General features: G+C 40.1%; 3 protein-coding genes across 3 annotated transcripts; all 3 read left to right on the forward strand.

Annotated features, from left to right (window-relative positions):
• Positions 1–672: 672 nt before the first annotated feature.
• Positions 673–4578, forward strand: LOC146322252 (uncharacterized). Its single transcript, XM_084725803.1, has 3 exons — positions 673–1639; positions 3535–3703; positions 3968–4578. Exons 1-3 carry the CDS (start codon positions 904–906, stop codon positions 4095–4097), a joined length of 1035 nt encoding a protein of 344 aa, XP_084581929.1. The 5' UTR covers positions 673–903; the 3' UTR covers positions 4098–4578.
• Positions 4579–9827: 5249 nt separating this feature from the next.
• Positions 9828–16861, forward strand: LOC146322253 (uncharacterized). The gene is made up of 4 exons (XM_084725804.1): positions 9828–10486; positions 13574–13873; positions 14413–14503; positions 16343–16861. The coding sequence occupies exons 1-4, from the start codon at positions 10102–10104 to the stop codon at positions 16761–16763; spliced, it is 1197 nt and encodes a 398-aa protein (XP_084581930.1). The 5' UTR covers positions 9828–10101; the 3' UTR covers positions 16764–16861.
• A 3804-nt stretch (positions 16862–20665) lies between these two features.
• On the forward strand, positions 20666–26181 carry rpz (rapunzel). The gene is made up of 3 exons (XM_084727675.1): positions 20666–21578; positions 24237–24305; positions 25418–26181. The coding sequence occupies exon 3, from the start codon at positions 25439–25441 to the stop codon at positions 26120–26122; it is 684 nt and encodes a 227-aa protein (XP_084583801.1). The 5' UTR covers positions 20666–21578; positions 24237–24305; positions 25418–25438; the 3' UTR covers positions 26123–26181.
• The last annotated feature ends 642 nt before the right edge of the window (positions 26182–26823 follow it).

Genomic DNA, 26823 nt, shown 5'->3' on the forward strand with positions numbered 1-26823 from the left:
ATGTGGTAACAGTATGAATTTTGGAAGATGCATTGCTCTAGTAACAACTTCACAGTATAAAACCACAGTTGTTCAGACTGTAAACATGTTCTCAAGATGCTCCCCGATATCAAGAAAGAAGCAGCAGCATAAGACAAACTGGCATCATAAAATAATGCAGTGTTAGAAAAATTAATCAAATTAATGAATTGTTAGTGTTTGCATGAGAACAAATTATAATTGGATTGTTAGTGTCTGGTTACAGTTGTTACATTTGCACCTCGCAGACTCAAAATACACAACAACTGGCATCAATGAAACTACAGCAAGGAAATATTTTTACCCTTTAAGGGTCTGTGTCCACATAGTTTTTTTTTTTGTTTCATTTTTATTTTTTTGTGGCAGAAAGGAGTGCTGGTTGAAGCATCTGTGTGGTTAAATGAAACCTGTGGGTTTTGTTTCTATAATATCCTGAATACCTGTGACCAGTGTTGGAACACAGCCTGGCGTCACCTCTTTGGCTTTTGTTATCTATTTGTTTGACACTTTTTTCACTATGAGCACCAACAGGAAGATGCTTGCTCTCTTTTTTTTTGCATATGTACGACTCCTCTCATCCATGCTGCAGTTCAAAGATGTTTCCTCCAAGAGACATGTTGCACTTTGAAGTTGCAGAAAATAACTATATTGATTACAATATTATCCATTTCAGATGTGTACGCTGACGACTCGGTGCCCTCCAGCAGTGATGTGACACCATCGGTACTGGACAGTGACTGGCACTTCAACTTCGAGATACCTTGGAATATCCTGCCATCAAACATAAAAGACATCCTCAGGAAGCAAAAACGCCCGTCTGTGAAGGACAGAAGACAGATTATCCGCCTGATAGGTACGGCAATCCTGGCAGTGTGCAAAAATCCAATGAAGAGACACAGCGCTGAAATTGCTCGCAGAATGGTGTTGGCCTATCCTAAATCATTCGAGGATGTAGTCAATGGTCAAGTTATTGGAAGTGGCTACGACTCCCTTGCGAAGCAGCTGCAGCGCAGAATGGACAACAGCAGAAGATCACAGCCAGCAGGTGTGAAGCAAACCAGCTCTGGTCACAAAAGGAAATGGCAGAGGACTGCGTGTGGAAGTGTCAACCCTGATCCGCTTTCTGTAAACCCTAAAGACCAACAAAAGAAAAAAGAGCTACAGAGAATGTTTGAGAAAAATGACCAGGACAAAAATAAAATAGAGAGGTTGATGACAGAAACATTTGCTTCCCAAAGAACAGATGTACTTAATGAAAAAGATGTACATACCTTGAAAGAAGAGTGGCCCCACCTCTTCCACACCACTGGATTGAAGACCCATTTCAAGCAGCTGACTGGTGTCCACATAGATGAACAATTTAAAGAAACCATGAGCAGTAAATTCAGAGGAGTTCTGCAGTACTTCAGGTGTCTGGACGGGGAAAGAAGTTGTACAGCTAAGCAACTTTCTGATATCCACTCTGCAAACACAAGTGAAGATCCGGTTTCGGCTGTGCTGATGCTGTTACTCCACTTCAAGGAAGATGGAAGCAGGATGTTTGTCCATGTCAAAGACACCTGTGTCTCATCTGAAGTAAGACAACAGGATCTACCCCCAGCTCCATGCATCGTGGTGTGTGGTAAGTGTGTGAAGACTACAAATAAAAAGGTTTGGGTTTGTCAGAATCTCCTGTCAAAGTTCAGTATTTTGTGTATTTTCTTTATTTCCTTTCTCACAAGCCTTTATCCAGGATCTATTCTATCCTTATTCTCAAAATGGGACGTGGCCTGTTAAAACTGGGATGTGCAGACTGTCATGATCACCGCCTCATGACACCTGTCGTGAACATAAAGTCTTTATGAATGTCTTTAATTCAGTTGTGTCACTTTTAATGCAAAATTGACAAACTTGCAGAAATGATTTAGGTTTATGTTTTAATGTCACATTAAATTGTCATACGTGCTTGTTTTTGACTTTTACCATCATGAGACCATTACAGTTCCTCCGGGAAGCTGCGATGTTGCAATAGCAAAAATTCATGCAAATTCAACAAATCCCCATTAATTCTGTGCAACGTTGCAACTTTGTCCAAATTCTGCAAGTTTGCACGTCATTGTAGCTTATCCACCAATCACAGCAGCCCCCTGCACAAACTTCATGCAGTGTACAACTCAATAAACTGACTTAATGTTTTGTTTTATTATTCATTCTTGCTTTGTCATGATATTTATCAGTGCTGTTATTTTATAATTTTGTGTCTGAGTTTGAAGTCCAAAAAGATTCTGTGTCTTTGTGGAATGTCCCCTGGTGAACTTCCTCATAAACAAATGACTCTGCGTCTTTTTGGTAAGGTTTGGAAATCCTGGAGGGACTGATTATAAATCATAGCATATATGAATACTTTCCTTGGCCTCGAGTAGATTGGTACGTTTTGGACTTGTCATAAAAATGTGACGAAGTTTTATTACACTGTCAAATGCTTCTGTCACAGTGTCATGAATATTTCCCCTGACCTAAAGTTAAGTGGTACACTTTGGACTTGTCTCAAACATGTCATCATATATTATAAGACCAGTTTGAAGACCGAGTACAGTGCCAAGGTGCTTTAGCTTACAGAGTTACCTTATGGACAGGTAGCAGTTAGCTAGTTTACTTGTTGTTGAAGTTTGCTAACCACTGTTTGCTCTCATCTGTAGTTGGCGTCAGACAGTTAGCATGGTTAGCTGTGGCGCTAGCCCCCTAATTAGTTGACCTAACCCCAGGGTGCCAGAAGCAAAACCCAGCAACTAAACCATGTCAGTGCTGTATTCAGAATGTTATTAAGACTTCTGTGAAACTTCTAACATCCTCTGCATGCAGTCTGTTTCTAAAAAGTCTTAATAACATTATGAATTAAACACATTATTTTCTTCTGGAGCTGATGGAAGCCCCTAAAGAGTGAACAGTCTTGCTTCCTTCTCATCTCTGTCGATAAGTACTTTCGCCTGCCGTGCTAGCATTGTCAGCACCTAGCTGAGCCTGGCCTAACTGGAGATCCCAGCCGGACCGGGACCGGGACCGGGACCCAGTGACAGGGAATACAGTACCATGGTGGTTTTCTTGATGGGTTTGGCTTCTAGGATCGCGGGGCTGTGTCAGCTAATTAAGGACCAAGCACCACAGCTAGCTCCACAGCTGACCATGCTAACTAGCTAATGCCAGCTACAGATAACAGCGGTTAGCTCACTTTAGCTGTCTGTATTGTCATCAAACTGGCCTTATAACATCTGAGGACATCCTTATGATAAGCCCAAAATACACCAGTTTACTTGAGGTCAAGGAAAATTTTCATGACACACATATAATGTGATGTGATAATCTCATGATGGCCAGTCTCAAAACATATAACCGTTTAACAGCAGTCATAAACATTAATAAAGACTCCTTCATGCTCATAACAAGTGTCATGACATGGTTATGACAGGGTAATGATGCATGCATGCCCCTTCTAATAAAGTGTTATCAGCTAAACTGTGTTTTTGCATGTGTTCTCAGGAGACAGCCTGCTGACGGCGACAGCGTTCATGGTGGCGGTTGATCAGGTGGTTGTGATGGAAAGAATTTCCACCTTCATCAATGCAGTGGTTGCCATGTTCATGATGTACTACGTCATGAATATTAATTACCCTGCTGAGGTTTGCTCCACCATGGAGTTCCTTCAAAGGTATTTTTCACATGACATCTTATATCTATAACTTGGGTTGTTCGCTTCAGTAAAACAGCACAGCGGCAGGAAAACGTTGGATGTTGTGGTGGTTGGTTGTTACTGCAGCTGTTTCAGTTTCTCATTATTGATCACAAACGATTAACTGTAATACATCAAACTATAATATCTAACCTCACACACGATTGTATTCTATTCCTCAAAATAAAAAAACCTTTAAGTGTGAGATACAAGTCTAATTTTCTAGTGTTATTCGCCCAACAGATGCATTTTCAGAATCGACCCTGGCAATGGCTCTGCAGTGGACAAACACAAGAAAAAAAAACGGTTGTCTGTGAATCCCAAGGTCCTCAGTCTCATATCGAAGATCTCCAAGGACGGATGGACGAAGTGATGGTGAGTTATTTTATCATGTGAACGATTTAAGTCCTGAATTCACTGCTGGATGACGTTCAATATTAAATTCTACTAACATTTATCGTATCGTGCTAACCCAGTGTGCACGTCGTCTTGTTCATGGTGCAGACAGATACCTCCTGTTTTTTCTCTTTCTCTATGAACACACAGTGCTTTGAGCACATTAAAGGGACAGTTCAACCCCCAAGTACACGTTTCCTGTTACCTGTAGTTTATCCATCCAGATTGTTGTGGTGTGAGCTGCTGAGTTTTGGAGATATCAGCTGTAGAGATGTCTGCCTTCTCGCAGATATCATGAATCTAGATGACATTGGGCTTCTTGTGCTCAAAGTGCCAAAACATACATATGAAAAAGTCAACTTCTCTTTCTGGAATCATGACCTGCTTACTCGAGATCATCCTCAGACCTTGTTGCAAGCAGTTTCATGTGGGAACTATTTTCCTTACAACATAGACAGAGTCAGCTGACATCTCCAAAACTCACGCCTAACAACCCAGATGGATAAATAGCACTACAGAGAAAAAATATGTGTCATTGATTTTTGGGTGATCTGTCTCTTTAACATAGTAAGCTCGATCTGGTGGAAATTTAAATCTTGAGCACATTTCTTTTTTTAAGTTTTACTTAAACTTGTAATGTTTGAACACAGATTTCTTTTTCTACCATACAGATGCGAGAAACAAGATTCAAACAAGACACAAGAATCGACCAAAAATACGCCTTCCCATGAAGCTGCTGGTACACGAGGTTTTCACAGGTCTAAACATTCGTACCAGATTGTGAAAAGACCCAGATGTTCTACCCAGAACCAAACCGGACCTGTCTGTTGTTTGAAATCTAGGACCAAGGACCAAAGCAGAAACCGAGAAATGTCAGACCCAAACTGGGCTGGGAGACAGAAAGATTTCCTAGCTGATTGCTTTAAAAAGATAATGACGGGGCTGATCCACTTATAATTGGTTCCAGTTTCCAACCTGACAGCGTTCATCTGCACAGCGCCTGGAGTAAACAAAAGCGTGGCCGACTGTGAAAAACTGACGGGGATTTTTGTCAAGCGTTCACTCGTTTGAATCCTCAGCAGTGCATAAAGAACACAGAGGAGGAGGAGGAACGATACGCGAGGCAGCAGACGTCACTTCAGACCCAACAACCTGACACAGACGGAAAAAAATACAGCCCTCATCCTCTGAGTCTGGTGGCTCATACGTGTCTGGACGTGTCCAATAAAGCTGCAAGACGTCTCAGGTTGTTGTGGTGTTTCAGCGTTTCACTTTATATGTGTAGCCTCTAACTCTAACTTGCATTATAAAGATAAACTTTGCCCATTTGCACTATAATAATGTTTGCTCATTCGTTGCCATGGCTGCTAACTTTAGGATTACTAATTTAAAATCATCTGACCGAATAAAATGTGGAATAAAATGTGGACCCGCACCGGTCCTGGATTGTGTCTCGGATCCTAGGGTTTGGGTGGAACTGAGATGAAGTATTTGCACGTTTCAACATTGTTCTTTTGTCACGTTTTTGCAGTTTCTGAACAGCAGAGTCGTTGCAGTATCACAAAGTTTGATTTCTTTCTAACAGGAATCAGAGTTTAGTAACTTTACAGCAGGTTACTGATGTTATTTGTACGTTTCCCTGTTGTTCATTTGTCATAACTTTATTTGTACGTCAGTTTTAAGCAAGATGTTAGGTGTAATGTCTGCACTGTGTGCACTGGTTTAAAATAAACATGAGATTTTATACTAATGGGTGTTTAGTAACTTCTCTGTTTAATTTGATTCAGTTTACAGCTGTTTAAAATGATGTAAGAGGAGATTTTGCCGTCATCTTAAACAGTAAAGTACATAAACCAACAAAAACAGGACACCAAAGACACAACAATAAATGAAAAGAATTTAAATAATATTTTAAATAAAGATTTGTTCAAATGCAGATGTTCAGTTACTGTTTGTGGTTAAATGTCATTTCTTTGATGATGAACTTTAGTTTACTGTACATTTCCTGTTTGAAAATGTCAAATTACTGTAACAGGCAGTGCAGTTTTATTACAGCACTGAAAGTAATTTCATAGGACAATTCTGGTAAATTTATTTTTATTTTTAATAATATACATAATTCAAGTGATTGTAATAATATATTTTATGATGTATTTATTGAATTACAGCAATGCACGGAAACAATATTCAGTATTTTTAAATAAACACATAAATAAGGAAAAATATAAAAGAGCTATATTGGTCTGATGGGTACCACTAACACTCTTTATACAGTTGTGTTTTAAAACAGTAGATTCTTAAAAAGTTACAGACTTTCTACTTTTACAACAGATTTATTTGAGAAATGTGATTTTTCTGTTATTTTACAGGTAAAAAAATCTATTTATGATAAAAGTCTGGGATTTTTGTTTTGTCTAAGTTTTGACACGCAGTCACACGAGTTCTTTTTGAAATTTAAAATTGTTTAAATGTTTTCATACTGTTTGTATTGTAGTGTGTGTGTGTGTGTGTGTGTGTGTGTGTGTGTGTGTGTTGGAGAGAATTGCCTTTCTCCAGCAGTGGGGCCTCAGAGCGCCATCTAGTGGGCTGCAGAGATATGGAAAAATGATTGAACTTTTTATTATTGGTAATTTACCAAGCTTTTCTTTTTTTTTTTTTTTTTTTCTTAATCTAAATTTGGGGTGTGTAAGATTATTTATGGATTCACTGGAGACCAGAGAGATGTTATGAGACTGTGTGTTTTAATGTGTGTGTGTGTGTGTGTGAGTGTGTGTGTGTGTGTGTGTGTGTGTGTGTGTGTGTGAGTGTGTGTGTGTGTGTGCAAGGTCGTATCACTCTTTACTCTGTAATGAATTACAGTTACCTCTTTTGTAATCTAGTTATGTAATCCTGTTACATGTCATCTGTTACTCTGCAGTTCTGACTACATGAAATAATACTAGAACTTTTTCTAAAGCGGTGAAATGTGGACTTTTTTCTGAATGAGCCGTTTCTGTGTGTAGAAAGTATCAGCAGCAGAGTTATTATCATGAGTGAATGTTTCTGTGGCTGACATGAAAAAAAAAAAAAAACACTCCAAAAATATTCCATTGCACACGAGCTTATTGACTTTTCAGTGTGTGAGGTAACGACTTCCTTCCCGATCACGTAGCAAGGCACTGTTTCCTGTGTGAATTGAAAGTGAGTGCAGATCTCTGCCTTAGTTTCTGCTTTTGAGGAAGAGATTTCAAGATGGAGACGTGCAAGTATGAGAAGACAAACCTGCTGCAGCTGATGGCTGTGCTTCCATCATTTCACACCAACACCACTTTCTATTTGATTATATAGGATATAAGGATTTTTGTCACTGTCCTGTTGAAACCACACGTCTCACAACATTAACCTTGAGAAAGAAAAACACTTCTCATTACTTACTTTAACTTTAAACATGTTCTACAGCCCTTAATTTGACAAGTAAAACAAGTTTGAATAAACTGTAATTCATTCATTGATACAGGTGATATGAAAATTGGTGAGTAAAGTCTCAGTTTCATGTCAAAGAAGTAAATAAAGTGAGTTTACTTGGATCTACCCCTCAGGATGATCCTGATGTTCAGAGCTCAGATTTATACCTTCAAATAGAGCTGCAGCTGACTATTATTTTCAGTTGATTAATCGGTCAAATGAATTGATTAATAGTTCTTTAAAATGTCAGAAAATGGTGAAAAATGTCGATCAGTAAGGAAAATCCTCCTGCGCTTTGGGAAGTAAATATGTTTTGTCCACAACGGCAAAGGAGGTTCCTGCACAGCAGTTTGACTGAGCCACGAAAAGAGCAGGGGAACCAGGACATTAGATTAAGACATGAGTGTATCAGCACTGATCAATAGTCAGGGACTGAAATGTTTGCTGCTGTAATAAAATCCACACACCTTGTTTTGAGTAATTTTATGTATGAACTTTTTTCTGTTAGAGAGAAAGTAGTTCTGGTAAATTATGCTCCAGAAAGAAAATAGCTCCTACATTAAACTGCTCATGTCAGCATTTCATTCATTTTTGTGGAGAAAACCAAATGAAACTGTTGTATTTAAAGTTTAGATTATTGTTTAAGATACAAACTACTCACTCTGCTACACAGCCTCGTCCTGCATTATACAAATATGTACTTATAACAACCAAAGAGCTGATAGAATAATTCCTCAGGGAAAAGAAAACACTGAATTTGTGTGAAGGTACTGCTGATAAAAACACAACATTTCCTGGTTTTGCCGCTTCATAATAGAAGCTTTTAGATAACAAAATAACATGGGGCTTTTATTGTGAAGAATTTATAGGAAATAAAATGTTTATCCACCGTTTTAGTGACGTTCAACTAAAGACAAGAGCTTCAAAACTCAGTCCAACAAATACAGCAACATTAATGAGACACAAAACTGAAAAAGGCTGCCTGCTGCCACCCAGCAGTCACAGCTGGGATGAGCGAGAGAGAGAGAGAGAGAGAGAGAGAGAGAGAGAGAGAGAGAGAGAGAGAGAGAGAGAGAGAGAGAGAGAGAGGGAGAGAGAGAGAGCTGGACCACAGCAGCTAACACATTCAGAGGAATGAAGGTTCATGTTGACCATGTTGATGAATAAAAACTGGATTTTAGAGACTAAGATCTTTGTTTTGCTTCTTTTAAATCAACACTCCTCCTGGTTTCACTGAAGAGCATCAGACAACATGAGACAAGGATCACACCAACAACACCAGGCAGATAGGACCTCATTTTATTTTACTGATAGTCACGTGGTGTTTTGGGAAAAAGCTTATTTACTTTCCTGCTGTAAATAAATAAAGTGTGAGGCTACAGCTAGGAGACAGTTAGCTTAGCTTAGCTTAGCTTAAACAAAGTTTTCTTCCAAGTAAGTAATTATTTAATGTTTCAACTGACCATTAAAAGAGAAATTATAAAAAGAATTTCCATATGAAATATCAATCTATCAGTAAATACTTGAAATTAAAAGTGTATTTACAAAAACAACACAAAATAGTCATATAGTAGTTTTCCTGTCAACTTAAACATCAAATATGTCTGTTTATTTATTTATAGATTAATGAGTTAATTTGTAAACAAATGTATCAATCAGTATTTTCATTCTACAATTTTCAAATTATAATTAAAATACTCACTATTTCTGTTACATTTGTGGAATTCCATATATTAGTGCTATGCAGACGGGAAAAAATGAGAGAGCAAAAATTATTATTATCATTATTATTATTATTATTATTATTATTATTATTATTATTATTAGTAGTAGTAGTAGTAGTAGTAGTAGTAGTAGTAGTATCTCATTTTGAGAATAAAGTAAAAAATGTGAAGAAGACAGCTGGAATACTATTTCAACTTTGTTCTTTATTCTCAACTTTTAGACTTTTCATAATGCAAAAACGAATCCACCTGTTTTTTTTTAACGTATACCTGGCACTAATACGGAAAGTACAACTTTATTTTTGACATTTCGACTTTATTTTTGAAATGCAAAAGTGAAAAAAAAAAATCCTTGATGTGACCCTAATACTCCGTAGTCAGATTACTCAATAATAATAATAATAATAATAATAATGATAATAATTAAATAAATAAAGTTAATTAATTAATTAAATTAAATAATTAAATAAATAATTGCAGTTCTAATAGTATTTTTCAGTCGGTGCCTGTAATGTCAGTGTGAGCCACCAGGCGGCGGTGTAGCGACCAAACAAACATCCACTGACAAACAACGAAGAAGAAAACGACGCAGGAAGCAAACCTGCGTCTCTTGTGTAGCAAATTCGTCGTTCGCTAAATACAACTGTGACTTAAAGTGTGTTGTTGTTTTACAGAAGAGCCTCTTCTTCGTGTGTTTAAATGTGACTTTAGTGTTTTCCACCACCGTTAGCGCGCGGCTGCTGCCTCCGACCTGTCTGCTAGCATCCTTGTAGCTAGTCAGCCTGCTAACATCAAAACAGGTTGATCTTTAAGATGAATTTGGTGAGAAACAGAACTTTGCATCCACACCTGCGCGACGAGGAGGCTCTCGTGGTGGAAAACGCCATCCGGCTGGCGATAGACTCCATCATTAACGTGCTGTACGGCGTCAACAGTGCCAGGAATCATGAGTACCAGCGGATGGTGGCCGACAGGGACAAAGAGATCCAGCGGCTGGAGTGCAGGCTGAAGGAGATCGAGCACCAGCTGCAGGTGCCGCGGCCGCAGGGATGCACCTGCGGGGTGACGGACAAAGAGAGCCCGGTGGGACCACAGACCTCCACTGAGCCACAGACGGCAGAGCAGAACCGGTTTGAACCGAACTGCATCGACACCGAGATGACGGGAGGACAGCAGGAGTGTGAGATGAGCATCTCCTGTAAGTTATTATGAACACAGAGAACACACACCTACACTTCAAGAACAGTCAGGTCTGAACACAGAGAACACACACCTACAGTTCAAGAACACACACCTACAGTTCAAGAACAACAGTCAGGTCTGAACACAGAGAACACACACCTGCAGTTCAAGAACAGTCAGGTCTGAACACAGAGAACACACACCTACAGTTCAAGAACAACAGTCAGGTCTGAACACAGAGAACACACACCTGCAGTTCAAGAACAGTCAGGTCTGAACACAGAGAACACAGAGAACACACACCTACAGTTCAAGAACAGTCAGGTCTGAACACAGAACACACACCTACAGTTCAAGAACAACAGTCACAGGTCTGAACACAGAGAACACACACCTACAGTTCAAGAACACACACCTACAGCTTCAAGAACACACACCTACAGTTCAAGAACAACAGTCAGGTCTGAACACAGAGAACACAGAGAACACACACCTACAGTTCAAGAACAGTCACAGGTCTGAACACAGAGAACACACACCTACAGTTCAAGAACACACACCTACAGTTCAAGAACACACACCTACAGTTCAAGAACAGTCAGGTCTGAACACAGAACACACACCTACACTTCAAGAACAGTCAGGTCTGAACACAGAGAACACAGAGAACACACACCTACAGCTTCAAGAACAGTCAGGTCTGAACACAGAGAACACAGAGAACACACACCTACAGCTTCAAGAACAGTCAGGTCTGAACACAGAACACACACCTACAGTTCAAGAACAACAGTCACAGGTCTGAACACAGAACACACACCTACAGTTCAAGAACAACAGTCACAGGTCTGAACACAGAACACACACCTACAGTTCAAGAACAACAGTCACAGGTCTGAACACAGAGAACACACACCTACAGTTCAAGAACAGTCAGGTCTGAACACAGAGAACACACACCTACAGTTCAAGAACACACACCTACAGTTCAAGAACACACACCTACAGTTCAAGAACAGTCAGGTCTGCGATGAGCTCCAACTAACATTTCTCAAATCAAATCAATCAAAAAAGTCTGGAGCTGCAACGTTTGGTCAATTAATCAAGTCGTTCATTGACAGAAAATTAATTGGCATTTATTTTTAGAATCAGTGAATCATTTAAGTCACTTTACCAACAATAATGTCAAATATATATTTCCATTAGTGCTGAAACTAATTGATTATCACTAATGTCACTACTATCATTAATCTGTTGATCATTGATTATTTGATTAGTTGTTTGGCCCAAAAACTGTCAGAAAATACTGAAAATGTTGTTTGTTGTTGCAAGATGAAGTCCTCGTGTCTTTTTTTTTGTCCACATACCCAAAATATTCAGTTTCAGAGTAAAGAAACCAGAAGATATTCACATTTTAGAAGCTGAAATCAGAGAATTTGGACATTATTGTCTCAAAGAAATGACTCAGAACAGTTCATTAATTATCAAAACAGTCGGCAGTTTAATTTAATAGTCGAAAACTGATCAATTAATTCACAAATCATTACAACTCTGATTTCCAGGTTCTCAAACACGAGGATTTGCTGAAGATCAAAATGAACCACCGCAAACTGAAATGACTTTGCTGTGACTTTTTTTTAGGTTTCTTTGACAAACTTACAGGTGTGATAAATACCTGTGGTGTCATGTAGGTATTCAGGCTGCAGTTCGGACCATCACTACATTTTTGACCAAATATCTTGATATTGGTTTTAATCGAGGTTGCAGTAATATATGACATTTGGTGCTTTCACAACATATTAACACAGTGAGAATAAAAAAAGAAATAATAGAACAGATACAGAACGTTTACTGTAATGTCGTTCATCAGTATGTTGTGTTTCATATGAGGAAGTACAGTTCTGACTTCCTGTTCAGGCCTGTGTTGTGCAATGATGATGACTTTACTTGATTCTTTAAAACCAGGAAAAGGCAACACTTACGTCACATGACCAGTGGCTCATTGAGAACCAAACAATGACACCTTTATTTTATTCACTCACTTTGTTTAACTGTTTGTTTGTTTGTACACATTTTCTGATTTTTATTATTCTAGGAGGCCGAACAACATCAGTGTGCTGATGAAAATGAGTCTTTCATTCATTTGAATGTTAATTAATGAACATCACCCCTTTTCATATAAATAGATAAATATGTAAATATCCTAAACATAAGACAGTATCTAGTCTCATATCATCATATTGAATATTGATGCTGATAAATTATCGAACAATAATGAGGAATTGATGTTAACATCATAATTAATTATAGCCAATAAATATCAGCCATAATATATAATAATATCTGATTTGACGGATCATGTCGAAGCATTTCATTTGAATTCTTTGGCAGAATGTTCAAAGTGTTTTTGTGGAGTTTCTTTGATGAATTAAATGAACATTTAAAGAGTCAGAACTGTTCTTTTTTTTGTGACAGTGATATTAATTAAAAATATAAAATATTAAAATATTAAATTATCCTTTCTTATTCTTGGCTGTGATATGAACTTATTTAAAACTGTGCCATCATCTCTCGTCTTCGTGGTATCAGTCATGAGAAGCAGATAATTATTTGTATTGGCTGAAAAAAATGTGGCATATGGTGAATTATTTCTTTTTTTTGTTTGTTTTCACTTTTCAAGGTGAAAAAACGTCAGAATGAAATGATTTCAGTGTGCTGTGGTTAATTTTGGTTTTAGAGTCAGTAAATACTGACTGCAGGGTTTAGTCTCACATTGTACTAAAGGAAATATTTTTTGGGCTCTTTGATTCTGTAACAAGCTTTTCTCTGTTTTCCAATAAACTAATCGAGAAAATAATTTACAGCTTCATATCATTAATGAACACAATCCTTAGTTGAAGCCATAGAAATATCACTGTTAAAACTCTGCCACTATTTATGTGTTTATTTATTGCCTTTGTTTCTAACAGTCAGACTTCAGTCATTCATCTGTGGATGTTTTTGTTTATGTAAATAATGGTTACATACACAAAAGTAAAAGGAACAGATGTCATCCGTCATCTCCACCCTTGAAAACACCATTTCCTGTCTCCTTTCTCCACAGTGGGCCTTTTTGGAAGACCGCCTTCACATGTCTCCTCCCAAAGCCACGAGTCTGCTCTTCCGTCGTCCCCCAGCAGAGTGGGCGTGGACCAGAGCTGCGCCTCCCGCTGCTCAGAGTCCTCAGGTGCGTCAGAGACGGCCAGGAATCTGCCCGCGTCTCCCAGCAGCCTCGTCGTCAAAGAGGAGCCGTGTGACATCGATGCGGTCTTGATCAAGTGGGAGATGAGTGAGGAGAGACTCGGGGAACCTCAGGAGAACACAGGCAGTCCGTGTCAGAACGAACACAGCTCCACTCTCAACAGTAACGTATCCTGCCTCCTCTTCCTTTCATTCATTCTGTGTTCCCAAAATGATCTCGCTTGTCTGATGTTGCACAAACAGAATTTCTGTTCCACCACGGCTGGAATGGAACTTTAATAGACAGTCTGGATTATTTGAATGAGCTACTTATTGATAGTCAATATATTGCCTACAGTAGCTGTCAGGTGACACACAGGTGAGAGGAGTTCCAGCAGGAAGCTGAGCAGACACTGCAGTGGACCGGGTCGGGTCGGGTCGGGGGTTTCTGACAACCCTGTACATTCTGCTCAGCTTCTTACGCTGGAACTCCCTTTATCACTGTTCCTATCAAGCATCAAAGAAATATCACTGAACTACTTGATCAGATTGTTCACCTGTGTATCATTATTTGATCAGATGTTTGGGGATTTCAAACATTATTTCACACATTTAATGCTCATGTTTTACACAGAAGATTCCTGAACGGCTGCTTCGTGCTGAGTAAAGCTTTGGCTCGGTGATGTAAATGTAAAAATGTTCCTTCCTTCTGATCCCTTTTAGAACACCTGGAGAGCAGAGAGAGGACGAAGTCGAGGGAGAAACCTCCTGCAGACTCAGATGCACATCGTGTTACTGACGGAGAAAACCTGCGGTGGGTTTTTTTTTCATACATGTCGATGAGCTGAATAGATGCAGGAAGTCTGGTTTTACCTTGTGAGGGTTTCAGTCTCTTTAAGAGAAAATCCACCCAAAATCTCTGCATTTATTTCAGTGCAGAATAATCAAATGTATTAAACGTAATTAATTGTAGGTATCAGTTCTTTATAATCAGTGGCTTCTCTTTGACTTTGCACCTGGGTTGGATCACTTTCAGCATGGATTTATCTGTTTGATTATAAGTTTCCATCACCAGACCCAAACACCAGCATGACTTCTTCAAATTCCCCTTTTTTAGCTAATAACTTAATTTTGAGATATTTATTAGATAGAACCGTAAGGAGGCCAGAACCCAAATATGTCACATTTTTAAAAGAGAAAAGGATTGTTTATAAGAAGATGATTTTATTATTAGTTGATTAATTTTCTTTATTGGTTAATCCTTTAAGATTTATTGAAGCCTTGATTGTCTGGGAGGCTGGACAGTAGTGAAGATTAAAGGCAGAACAAAGAACCAGTTGAAGACTTTGCCTGCAGGCTGCAGTGAACTGAGATCAGTGAACTGAGATCAGTGTTGATGCAGCTCTCAGTGGTTCTCAGAGTCAAAAAACAAACCTGGACTGGATGTTGGCAGAACAAACAGTTTGCTCTTCCATGAAACAACCTTTAAGTGTTTGTCCACTGAGTCACATGCTACAGTCACAGACAGCATCATGTGTCAGCTGGTAACAGCACTGCATGGTTTTATTAAAGGGCTAGTTCACATTATTTGAAATGGTTGTATGAGGTATTTATCCATCGTCAGTGTATTACTCACAGTAGATGGAGGTCGGAACAACTCCACAATGTAGGGAAGCAGCAGAAATATGGAATCTAAGCAGTGTAGTGCTGTGAACATGTTCAGCAGCAAAATGTATTTAACCACCTAAAAACGTCAGTATCAGTTAAAGTGAATGCTGCATTAAGACTGTTTTCACTGTTTCATCCTGTTGTCAGACAACCTTTTTTTTTTTAATGGGAACTGCTGTTTTATTAAGTCAACTGTTACTTCCTCCACACTGAGCAGAATCCTTTGCCAAAATAAGTCATTTTTCCTCACAGAACAGGGGAATCCTGGTTTACTGCTGCCTCGATCAGTTACTTTATGTTATTGTGTGACTTTGATGAATCTTTTAAAACACTAAAGTCACACAGTAACACAAACTAACCACCTGAGGCAGCAGACGACCAGCAACTCACTTCACAATTTCAAACTGTGGAGTCGGGTTGAGCGTCACAGAGCAATATTAGGGTTAATATAAGAGAGGTTTCCCATAAGAAAAGGCTGTGACTACAAGGTAAAGTGATGAAAATACATTTACTTATTCTTTTAGGTGGGCCTTTTTTTCAAGTGCACAGCTGTACATTGTTTAGCTTACGTACATCTACTGGTCTCTGCTTCTCCAAACTGGGGGCGTGTCCATCAACATCGACTGGAGGCACTGACTATCAGCTAGTAGCTTGTAGTGCGTTTCAAATAATTCAAACTATCCCTTTAAGCCGACTCCAGCTTTAAGCGTCTTTAAAACAAGAGCTTAGTAGTTTAAAAGTATCTGATTTCTTCTTTGAGGCCAACTAGAATAGAAAAGTTGGCAAATTTTTCCATCTAATAACCTGTTGACAGTGAAGAATATGTAACAGCAGATCTTACTAACTTGTTAAACATACAAATCTGTTAATTTGTCAATTATTCTAGGGGACTTATTTGAGTATAAAGTGTTTACCCAAATCAAAAAGCTCTGGTCTGCTTGGTGAACCGCATACCTTCTCCTTTCTCACCTCTTGACCTCCGCAGGAACAAGAAGAAGAGCGTGCCGATGTCCGAGCTGCCGGAGGAGGCTCAGAGACTGAAGAGGGCGGCCTGGAGAGCAGCTTCCAGGCGGTACTACGCCCGAAAAGTAGCCCGCCAGCAGGCAAACCCCCTACGCTCCAGCACCTTTCCCCACATCACAGACTCCCAGTACTCACATCCCATCTCTCTGATGGACAAGAGGAGGAGGACGCTGATATCCGAGTTACCTGACGAGTCTCAGACGCTGCAGAGGGAGGCGTGGAGAGCCGCATCCAGGAGGTACTACGCTCGGAAAACCGCTCACCTCCAGAGCGAGCCCACACAGTACGTTCACCTGCTGCAGAACGTGGAACCGTCTGAAGAAACACTCGGGCCGAACAGAGGAGGATCACACGCCAACAGCGGAGGAATAATGTGCAGCTGATAGACACTGATGCCCTTTAATGTTTTCTATTCTGCATCTAAAGGTTGATTTTTATTGTGCTTTGTTATGTAGAACACTGAACTGTATGAATGTTTGTATTTTGTACTGAGGATGCTGAGATTCACCTCACGTCTTCTGATGTGGTCCGAATAGTCTGAACGCTGTGTTTTAAACGACTCGCTCATTTGTGTTTCTTCTAGTTGAATTATGCAACCATCTTCCTGAGGACAACCAGCGCTCCAAATTAAGGATGTGTGGTCGTCCCAGGGACTAAAGATTCTGAGACAGTAGAGAAACTTAACACCAATTAAATTACATTTATGTGTAATGGAATATATATATATAGAATTTTAATAGTTCAAATTTGAAAAATATGAGATGGCACAGGCTCAAACTACGCTGCTTCACATGCACTCTTACACACATGGATTTTAAAATAAAAATAAAGTGGCCATATTATCCTGTCCTCTAATGTGTTGGACAACTTTTTGTGAACGTAACGGGTCTGCAGAGTCACAAAAATCAAAGTCCATGCCAAAGGGAGTTACTACTGAAATCTCTCGTTTGTAATCCAGCCTTTTTTCCTGGTACTTGGTGACGTCACTATGTTTGGATCGAAGGTGGGAATAGGCTTGGGGTCTTAAAGTGACCGGAGATAAAACGGAGCGTGAACAGGTGCTGTTTGTCATCCATGTAAAACTATTCCAGTAGAAAGATGACAGTGAACATAATCTGACCACTTTAAGGGTTTTACTATCAGACACGTTCAAAGTGTGCGTGTAAATTTCCATCTCTGTGTACCGATCAGGTTTCCATTTCCAGTGCATTTATTGATAAAACAGTAAAAAATAAACAAGACTCAGTGACTCAAACAAATAATGAAAACTGATTGTGTCCAGATACTTTGGATTATTTAATTTTTCTATTCAGACCATAAGTGCAGGTAAGCAGGACTTACATTGGCAGACTGGAGTGAGTCAATGAAATGATGTGAGTTACTGAAACAAAAACAGATAAAACAATAATTATTTAACTAAATTAAAAAAAAGATTCAGTTTGGGACAACGGGCCTCATGCAGGAGGCGATAATATGAATTGTTTATCCAACAGAAAAATATTGAAAATAATTTATGATGGTAAGAATTTTTATAAATTTATGATGAAGTGAGATTCATCTCACCTGAGTAGGAGCAGATTTGGATAGTCAAGAACGTTTGGTGCATCATTCTCTTATTTTTTCTTTTAATAGAAAATTAAGAGAAAAAAATCAAAGAATTATTGGAGAGTGTTTTGGTGTTTGTCAAATCAGGGACCGTCTAAAGTAGAAGTACTGGGGACACTGAGGAAAAAGTTTATTTCAAGCCCTGAGAACAAAACTGCGTTCACGTCACTTTGGTTCTAAGAATTTCTTTTCACTCCAGACTGCATGCCTGTACAAAATGCTACCTGCAAACCAAGACTGAAAACATGTATTCTGAGGTAATATAAAGTTTTTGTACAGTATTACTCACGTAACAGCCATTGTATCGACACAGCGCCCCTTGAGTCCAACACCTGTAACTACAATCAAATTATGAGCTCGACGTCTGTGTACATGACAGATGAAGAATCACAAGATGAATTTTTACTGGTAAATATTCAAATGATTTCTTTTGTTCTTTTTAGGAACATGTCAAATAATAAAGACGAGATCATTTAAAATAGAACTGTGTCTTTTTTCTGTGTCTTCTAGTTAACAGCACAGTTTCATCTGTTAAAGCAGTGGATCACAAACTTTCTCATGTTATGGAATCCCACAATAGATGCACATTAGACCCACAGCTTTTTTTTTTTTTTGGTCTTAAGATAATCGTCTTCATAATAAAATAATGATCAAATAGAAATTACAATCAATCAAAATGTTCGACCCTGTTTCTTTAGTTGATCCACCTTCCTGAAAACGTGTTAATCTGTCAGGGTGATTTGCATCGGGCTCCTGTGTCACCCTATCAGGGTTTATTTCACCATAATGACCCGCCCACATTATCGCACTTATTACAGGGCTACTTAGTAAAATAATCAATGATTTAAAATACTATACACTGATTTAATAATGATCTATGATCAGAACTGCCTCCACATCAACAGTCTGATATGCAGAATTAGACCTTAGAATGCTGAAACTGACCAATCAGAATTAAGCATTTAAAAAAGCTGTGTAATAAATTTAAATATTCTGGACCCCTGTTGGTCCCCAGGCTCCAGTTTGAAAACCGCTGTAATACTGCACCAACAATTATTATCAGTCGGAACTCAAGTAGCTGAGATCAAACAAACTGGACGTAAAATGAACTTAATGACGCCTGAATGAAGAAAGATTTCTGTGGGTGGGACTTGGGTCATTTTTCTCCTTCCTGTTTCCTGTCCTTAAATATGCTAACGCTACATGCTAGGCTCATCTATGTCGAAAAGAAAGCCACATTTTGAGGAAGGTTAACAGATGTGATGCTGGGAGTCACATCTGAAGTTACATGTTAGCAAACCTTAAGCTAACTAGCTAAATAATGATTGATGTAGATTAGCTAGCTAGTGTTTTTTTTTTTGGTTTTGTTTACACTAAATTAAAATGTGACTATATGCCACTTTAACAGTTTCCCCAGCAACACCTTTTAACCAGCTTCAATATGTGTTCTGCAGCACAAAGCAGATGTCACAGGAAGGACAAGTTTTACAGCTCCAAAAAGGGGCGGGACTTAGGAAGAGTCAAATATACACAATTCAAGAAAACCCCAAAATACCAATTTCTATCTTTTTAAAAATTTTATTTCCTTAAAAAATATTAACACATTCAATGAGATCAGTCAGGTACAACGTCATGAAGGCTTGTCTGGTGTCACATTATGAAAATCAGTCCTCAAATGATACAACAGATCTGTTTTATCCTAAACAAAAATCGGCCTAATGTGGCAGAAGATAAATAGATCATCTCATATTAATAATGAGTGAGTTTTGGGTATATTTCGGTTGATTTGGAGCCACAGTCCTGTGCCTCAGACATCAGACAGTCCCTTCCTGCCTACAGACATCATCACTGTGGCAACAGACGCTCCTCCTGCCCCTTAAAGCTAAAAAAACACGCGAACGCGTCTTGCAACAGCGGCTGTTTGTCACTGTGGAGCGTAAATATGACGCGTTTTGACCGCACAGCTGATGTTGCACAAGTGTGGTTATTAACTATATCATCGTTATGGGACTGTGGGCGTTCATGACACTGAGGCTCCAGTGTGAAATGTGATCCGTTTGACAGCTGCTGCAGGACAGGCGGCGTGCGTCCGGCTGCGGCTGAACAGGGATGACACATGCCAGAGTGTTTCTGAGCTGACAGTGAAGCCTTTGTCATTTCTATCCGACTCTCGTCTTTTGTATTCTGGTTTTTTCCTCAGTGTCCAGCACAAAGCGGACAGACAGGGCTTCCCTTGTGTCTCTCAGAGAGGATGGATGCGGGGTCTTAAACCTGCCGGAGTCTCACGTCTGGACACGCAGGGAGGCAAACGCCCATCCTGTTTGTGACTGTACGTGCTGGTTATTATAGGGACATAAACATCAGACATCAGCGAGGCTTTTAAAGGAACAGGACCGTCTTTTAACGCTCTGCTGGCAGCTGACAACAGAATTTGCATAGGGGGTTATTTTGGGCAAAACAGCTCCAACCGCCGGCGCAGTCACCCCCCATCTGACAGCCCATTGGATTTGTCTGCATGGCTTTGAGCATAATCATTTTTTTGTGCAGCAGGACTGAATTCATGCTCATTCAAGCCTGGATGAAGGACCAGACCGAGGCTCAATGCTGGACTACTTTTGCGCGCTGAATTGGTGCGTTTACAGCTCTGTTGTTGCTTGTTTCATGGCTACTGTCGGTCGGAGGGATGGTCAAATGATTTGTGAGCTGTACTACAAAACTGTCTGTATTAGCACATATATATTTAAGTAGATAATATGTTTAAATACATAAAAAAAAACAACTTTATTGTCTGCAGTGCCAAATGCGCCATTTGTCACACTTTTCTAGCTGTAGTTTGCCTTTAATTGGACTTTAAATTCGACTCTCTTAAAGTGTAGCTTTAATTTTTTTTTTAAAAAAATGTAAAATTTAAACAGAATTATTATCATAATTACCTTTTAGGAAGGATAAACTTCTCTTTTTTCCTCCTGGAGCCTTTGGAGAGCTTTCTGTGTCTTTGGATACAGATGCGCACCTTTGGAGAGGTCCATTATGAACCATAGCTTTCCTTTCGTATGGATGGATTTTACGCACATAAAAATGTTTTTCTTCCCGTTTCTTTGGTCCAGTCCACAAGAAAAAGGGTCTTTTTGACTCATGAATACCACCAATGGACTTTCTGGAGCCTCCCAGAGATGCTCCAGGACTTGGCAAACGCAGAAAAGGCAACAGAAAGCACCTTAGAGTTCAGCTGCGCACCCAGTGACAACTGCGCTTCAGTATCAACTGTATGACTGCTGGATGGACTAGAATAAGTTGAAAATATAGGGGTGGGACATGGTGTATTTGAGGAGTGGGCTTTGCTGTTTAAAGCCACTTATTTATGATTTTAAAATGGCAATTTGGAGCTTATGGATATTTGGGGCCTAAATGGCCATTTTTGGCTTTTTGGGGCTCTCTGGGCTCTTAAAAAATGGTTTAGTCCAATTTGATCACCCCTACATATTCAACATACATGGAAGTGTCCTTTTTTGCAGGGATTGCTGGGAAGAAGAAGGAGGCTGTCGAGGTTGGGACTTTGGTGAGGGAGGCACAGGCAGAGCCACTGTCAAAAGGTAAGAAATCCTGTCTTCTGGTGTGTCCAATGGTGCCCAGTGTTGGCTGAGGGGCAGATGGAGGCTGTATACTCCACATTTAGACAGAGAAACAGAGGTTTTACGGTGTATTTTGGTGTATTAATTGTGTGATTGAGCAGGGAGGGTCAGGGCATTATGGTGTGCATTAACAAGGAAATATGGAGGCACGGCTAGGGGGAGCCAGAGGAGGGCAGGGAGGCAGCTGTGTGGCCCTGAGCTGTATGCAGAGGGCAGGTTTCACATGTTAGAATACTCACAAATACACAAGAACTCCGGAAGATACTTCATTGTTGTATGTTAGTCTTCATTAACATGTTATTGTCTGAACTGTATTTGAAGTGGTGTGCACTTCCTCAGGAGAAAGTCCCAGCTGTCTCACAGGCTGTGATCTGTGAAGACAGACAGCAGAGTGTCAGCTAACATGAAGACGAGGCAGAGAGTCGCTCACTCAGGTCAAGAAAATGGAAATCAACAGCTTTAGGATACATTTTAATGGGATATAAAGTGTAGCTCTGGGTTAGCATTAGCACTGCTGTGATTATAGAGAACATTCAAGATGGCCACCTCACTGCAGAGAGACAGGTGAGAGCAGCCTGTCACTTCCTTATTAGACTCACAGAGATGCTTCTTTTTTTTTAACAACCAACACATAATCACACGTTTATCCCTGAATGACATCGACTTTATATCGTTGTCTTATCTTTAATTTCTTGATCGATGCTCAGTTTTGCAGAAGCTGAGTCACTGAACCACGTCTTTAGGCCCAGACTTTGAGACAGATGTGGAAGTGCTGTGTCCTCTGAGGGCCGTGCTGCCACAGAGCCGTGGTTGGTTAACCCGTGGAAAGCATTTGAACCCAGGAGCTCCTATTGGTCTAATTTATTAGCCATTAATTAACAGTTTTATTAATATATAAAACCAATATGATCATGCATCAGTCATAAATTCTCTTCATGTTGATTTAAAATGGCAGAAATTAATCAACCTCACTCATTCGCACGTGATTTCAAAGGTAAAGAGTCGATTTAGGGATAATTTAAGTTGCACGAAGGGTTAATTTTCTGTCACAGATTAAAATACGGTTGCAGGAAGCTGTCAGATTCACCAGAATCATCTAATGTGTGGGAAATACAGCTCATATCGTTCAAACTTAAACTTTTTTTTATGGTGGCACAAGTTTCAGAGTTAATATATGTCCCAAAAACTGTTATTAACCCTTTAATTACCTGCGTCTCCACTTGCAGTTTGCTGTATGGTGTCGAGATGAGGAGTCTCTCCAGTTGCAGAGCGTCATCTGTGAAAACAAGGACAAAAAATAGAACAATAACACTTTTGTTGAAATCAGATACCAACTTTGAAGCAAAAAACTCTTGATCTGCAGCTGTAATCAGAAAAAGACAAAGAGCAAAAAAAGACATGTGTGGCTACAGCAGATGACTTTCAGCTCAAATGCTGAAGTAAAAATGATAACATTTTGCAAAAGTGACATTTAAGAATCAACTTATGGAGATTTTATCTAATTTTACAAGATTTCTTAAGTGTCAGATGCACAAGTGTTTGAGTAAAGTCAAACATTTGCTCACATCAGAGTTAAATTTGTGCATTTGAACACATCATCTAAAATTAACCAGAAGCTAAAGGGTTAAATCCTGCTCCTGCACGTCACTGCTTTTAGTCCACAGTGGTGGTGCTGAAATCAGATGGTGGATAATATGGGTCTGTGTCATTATAGGTAGATTACTGCCCCCTGTGGTGGACACAGGTACTTAAGAAGAGAAGAAAACACAACAGAAACACACACCAGCCTGACTGACACTGTGTGTGTGTGTGTGTGTGTGTGTGTGTGTGTGTGTGTGTGTGTGTGTGTGTGTGTGTGTGTGAACTTGCACAGCCTTGTGGTCTTCAGCTGTCTGGGCCCCCAGTGTTGTGATTATCTGTTGCGATGTTGTAATCTGACAGTGGGACGTGTCTGAAGCAGCGTGGCAAACATGTCGAGCCTGAACTGAGCTACTGAGGTGAAGTGCGAGATAACAGAACACTTAACATGAGTCCTTGATCCACGTTTAGCCCCGTGGCTGAGGCCTCCGTCATAGATTATGCCTGTACTTGTGGAAAAACGCTCAAACACAAGTATCAGATGTCGGCAGAGCTTTAACTCCGTGAGCTCATACAGATTTCACTTTAAACATCAAAATTCTGCCTCTAAACTCGTCTGAAAACGTGTCATATTTTGTACAGTAGCTGCTGTTATGTAATAAACAAGTCTTACAGCTCAGTCAGCCGTGGCGTGTTTGTTTTCCAACTGTTGTGTGTCTCAGAGCGTCTCCGTCACGCCCATCAGCTGCTGCTGAGGAGCTATCAGCTCGGTCCATAGAAACACACAGAGAGCAGCCTGGTGCTGAACGGAGCAGAGACGCTGTTAACTCCTTCACTGCTGAAAACTGCAACCAGCAAATGACAGAAATCTGTTCACTTCCTGGTTCAGAGAGAGAGAGAGAGAGAGAGAGAGAGAGAGAGAGAGAGAGAGAGAGAGAGAGAGAGAGAGAGAGAGAGAGAGAGAGAATGAAGCACAGTCAGACCTGTGTAACGGCTCTGTTGATCGTATTAAAGTCTGAATCTGTGCATCTTTTGTTTCAGGAATCATCCTGATCAGGACCAGAGTCCAGGACGAGATTCCTGTGTGAGCTTGAAGACAAGAAGTTTGATGTAAGAATCTACAGCTGCCCTGCAACAGTCTGTCATGTTTGAATATTCTGTGAAACAGCCACAAAATGCAAAGCGCTCAGAGGAAGAGAGCTGAAATAATCAGTTATTGATGATCAGCTGCCATAGAGCTGAACTGAATACAAGTTTATTTGTGCAAAGATTGTCGGCTGGATAGAAAAATATTAATGTTACTATTAGATCAGTTTTGCTTGTAGTTTCTGAGATGATTCATTGAGCAGCTGAGAAGTGGAATCAGCTGATTTATCAGCTGTGAAACTGTCAAGTTTTTAGACCAAAACAAAAGTGTTTTTTCCTCTTTTCACGGCTGTCAGATGAGTTCTGCACAGGGATTTATATGTCAGTCTCAATAATCAATAACAAATGGCGTCGCTCTTTCCAAGAAAGTTCAGCTTCAAGCTTCAGTTTACTTCATGGTCACACGCTTTGAAACTGATGTAAGAAATCAGAGTTGGTGTTAGATGTTCACAGGTCTATGAATATACAGGAATAAACTGAGTGTATATAAAAATGTTGCTTTAAATAAAGATCAGGAAACAGTAGAAAAATAAAACTAATCAGACTAAATGTGTAAGTTTATAAAAACATGTTTTTACTATTCTTGTGTCACCTAATACACACAGCCTGTTTGTTTCACAGCATCCAGTTGTCTTTTTAAAGGAGTAATCCAGTGTTTTAGAATTGTGCTCGCATATATTCAAGGGACCTGAGAGAGACATTAAAAAAGAAATGCTTGAAATTGGAGCAGCAGAGGCCCTGGCTTCAAAAAGACTCCTACAGTTCCCATAATGCACCTCAATAGCGTCTCTCATTAGAGCCCCCATGCCTCCTAAATACTCACTCATTTCAACCTCCATATCTACAGTTTGTGACACAGGCGAGTCTGGCGTCTGTTAAACAATCTTAAGCCTCATCGGGGTAATTTTTTCACACTTCATGTGTAAAATAGCTGGAATGTCCCTTTAAATTTACACTCTGATACAGAATGCTTTGTGACGACGGATAAAGTAATGAAGTGTTTTGATAAATGTGGCTGCAGCATCCTACAGACGATCGTTGTAATGAACTTCTCTTTGTCTCTTCCTGTCTCACAGAGACGTCAGCATCTGGACATCATGATGGACGAGGAGATCATTGAGGACCGGGCCAAGCTGAAGCAGGGCGTGGTCAAAGTGCTCGAGTGTGTGGCCACCATCTCCTCAGCAGCAGCTGTGATTAACCCCATCTTTGGCGTGGCCGGCTCCCTGATCCGGGTGGTGCTGCATCACGTGGACGACGAGGACATCCGCACCCTGAAGCGCGAGTTCAGCTCGGTCAACCGGGGTCTGGACCAGCTGTCCCAGATGAACTGCAACACGCTGGTGCAGATCAAGAAGGAGACGCTGGACAGCCAGTACTGCTGTGTGGAGGAGAACCTGAAGAACCAGTTCAGACAGTTCATGAAGATGGTGGAGGCGCAGCCGGAGCACCGCGAGCGCAAGAAGGAGGACTTTGTGAAGAGTTACGCCAATGACTTGGGAGACCAGAACCTGCACACGCTGTACGACGGCGTGGTGGGCAGACCGAAGCTCTTCAGCAGGCCCATCCTGGAGGTCTACCTGAAGCACTCGCAGGGCGACCGGCAGACGATGGAGCGACTCTGCACCCGCCTCACCTACCTGTTCTGCATCGGCCTCATCGCCCTCATGGGCAACGCCGCCGTCATCGGAGACGACGAGGAGGGTTTGAGCGAGGAGTGGGCCGAGAAGATGGAGAACGTGCAGGAGAAGATGCAGGAGGCTCTTCGCAAGTGCAAATGAAGAAGCAGCATGAAGAGGAGCTTTTTTTTTTTTCTTTCTCTGCTGCTGCTTTTTTCTTCACATTCCACCTGTAACTCTTTCCTCTTCCTTCTCTCTCTAGAAGCACTTTGTAAGCACCTACAGTATGATCTCTTGAAAGCCCAGTGATAATGAGGAAAAATATCTTCTCAGAACACTAACTTACTGCATGTGCAATCAGTCTTTGAGTCATAGACATATTCTGCATCTAAACTGAGGTAAAAACTACTAAATTATTGTACAGTATTTGCCTTATTATGTGATAAATCTGGATAAAACCACCAGAGGTTTGAACTGATACGTACAGGACACTAATCAGCTGTGGGATCATAATAATTAGTAATTAATCAACTGGAAAAACTAAATTATGAGCATTACAAAAAAATGCATTTATGATTTAAAGTGGAAACAGACAACTTTTCACACAACCCGGTTCAAAGACAAGAGGATCGTTTTCAGATTTTCTCAGAGAAATCAGACAGAAGAGGGGAGCATGTTCTGAATTATATCGCCACAATTTTATATTGACGTTGGGATAAGGCTGCACAGTTAATCAAAGTATGATCAAAATCACAATATGGCCATGTGCAATATCCAAATCGCAAAAGTTACCGATGAAGGAAAAACGTGTGACAGAACAGCATCATAAACGGCCATGACGTCCCCCGACTCTTTCCTGTCAT

Source organism: Lutjanus erythropterus, chromosome 9, assembly GCF_056507025.1.
Source record: "Lutjanus erythropterus isolate fLutEry1 chromosome 9, fLutEry1.hap2, whole genome shotgun sequence".
NCBI lineage: Eukaryota > Metazoa > Chordata > Actinopteri > Lutjaniformes > Lutjanidae > Lutjanus > Lutjanus erythropterus.

What these genes read in the sequence shown, in the direction of transcription:
- LOC146322252 (XM_084725803.1), top strand. Translation starts at nt 904, where the DNA reads ATGAAGAGACACAGCGCTGAAATTGCTCGCAGAATGGTGTTGGCCTAT. An exon ending in TCCATGCATCGTGGTGTGTG is followed by an intron (nt 1,640 to 3,534) that starts GTAAGTGTGTGA and finishes ATGTGTTCTCAG; the next exon opens with GAGACAGCCTGCTGACGGCG. An exon ending in ACCATGGAGTTCCTTCAAAG is followed by an intron (nt 3,704 to 3,967) that starts GTATTTTTCACA and finishes TTCGCCCAACAG; the next exon opens with ATGCATTTTCAGAATCGACC.
- LOC146322253 (XM_084725804.1), top strand. Translation starts at nt 10,102, where the DNA reads ATGAATTTGGTGAGAAACAGAACTTTGCATCCACACCTGCGCGACGAG. An exon ending in ACACAGCTCCACTCTCAACA is followed by an intron (nt 13,874 to 14,412) that starts GTAACGTATCCT and finishes GATCCCTTTTAG; the next exon opens with AACACCTGGAGAGCAGAGAG. An exon ending in ACTGACGGAGAAAACCTGCG is followed by an intron (nt 14,504 to 16,342) that starts GTGGGTTTTTTT and finishes TGACCTCCGCAG; the next exon opens with GAACAAGAAGAAGAGCGTGC.
- rpz (XM_084727675.1), top strand. Translation starts at nt 25,439, where the DNA reads ATGATGGACGAGGAGATCATTGAGGACCGGGCCAAGCTGAAGCAGGGC.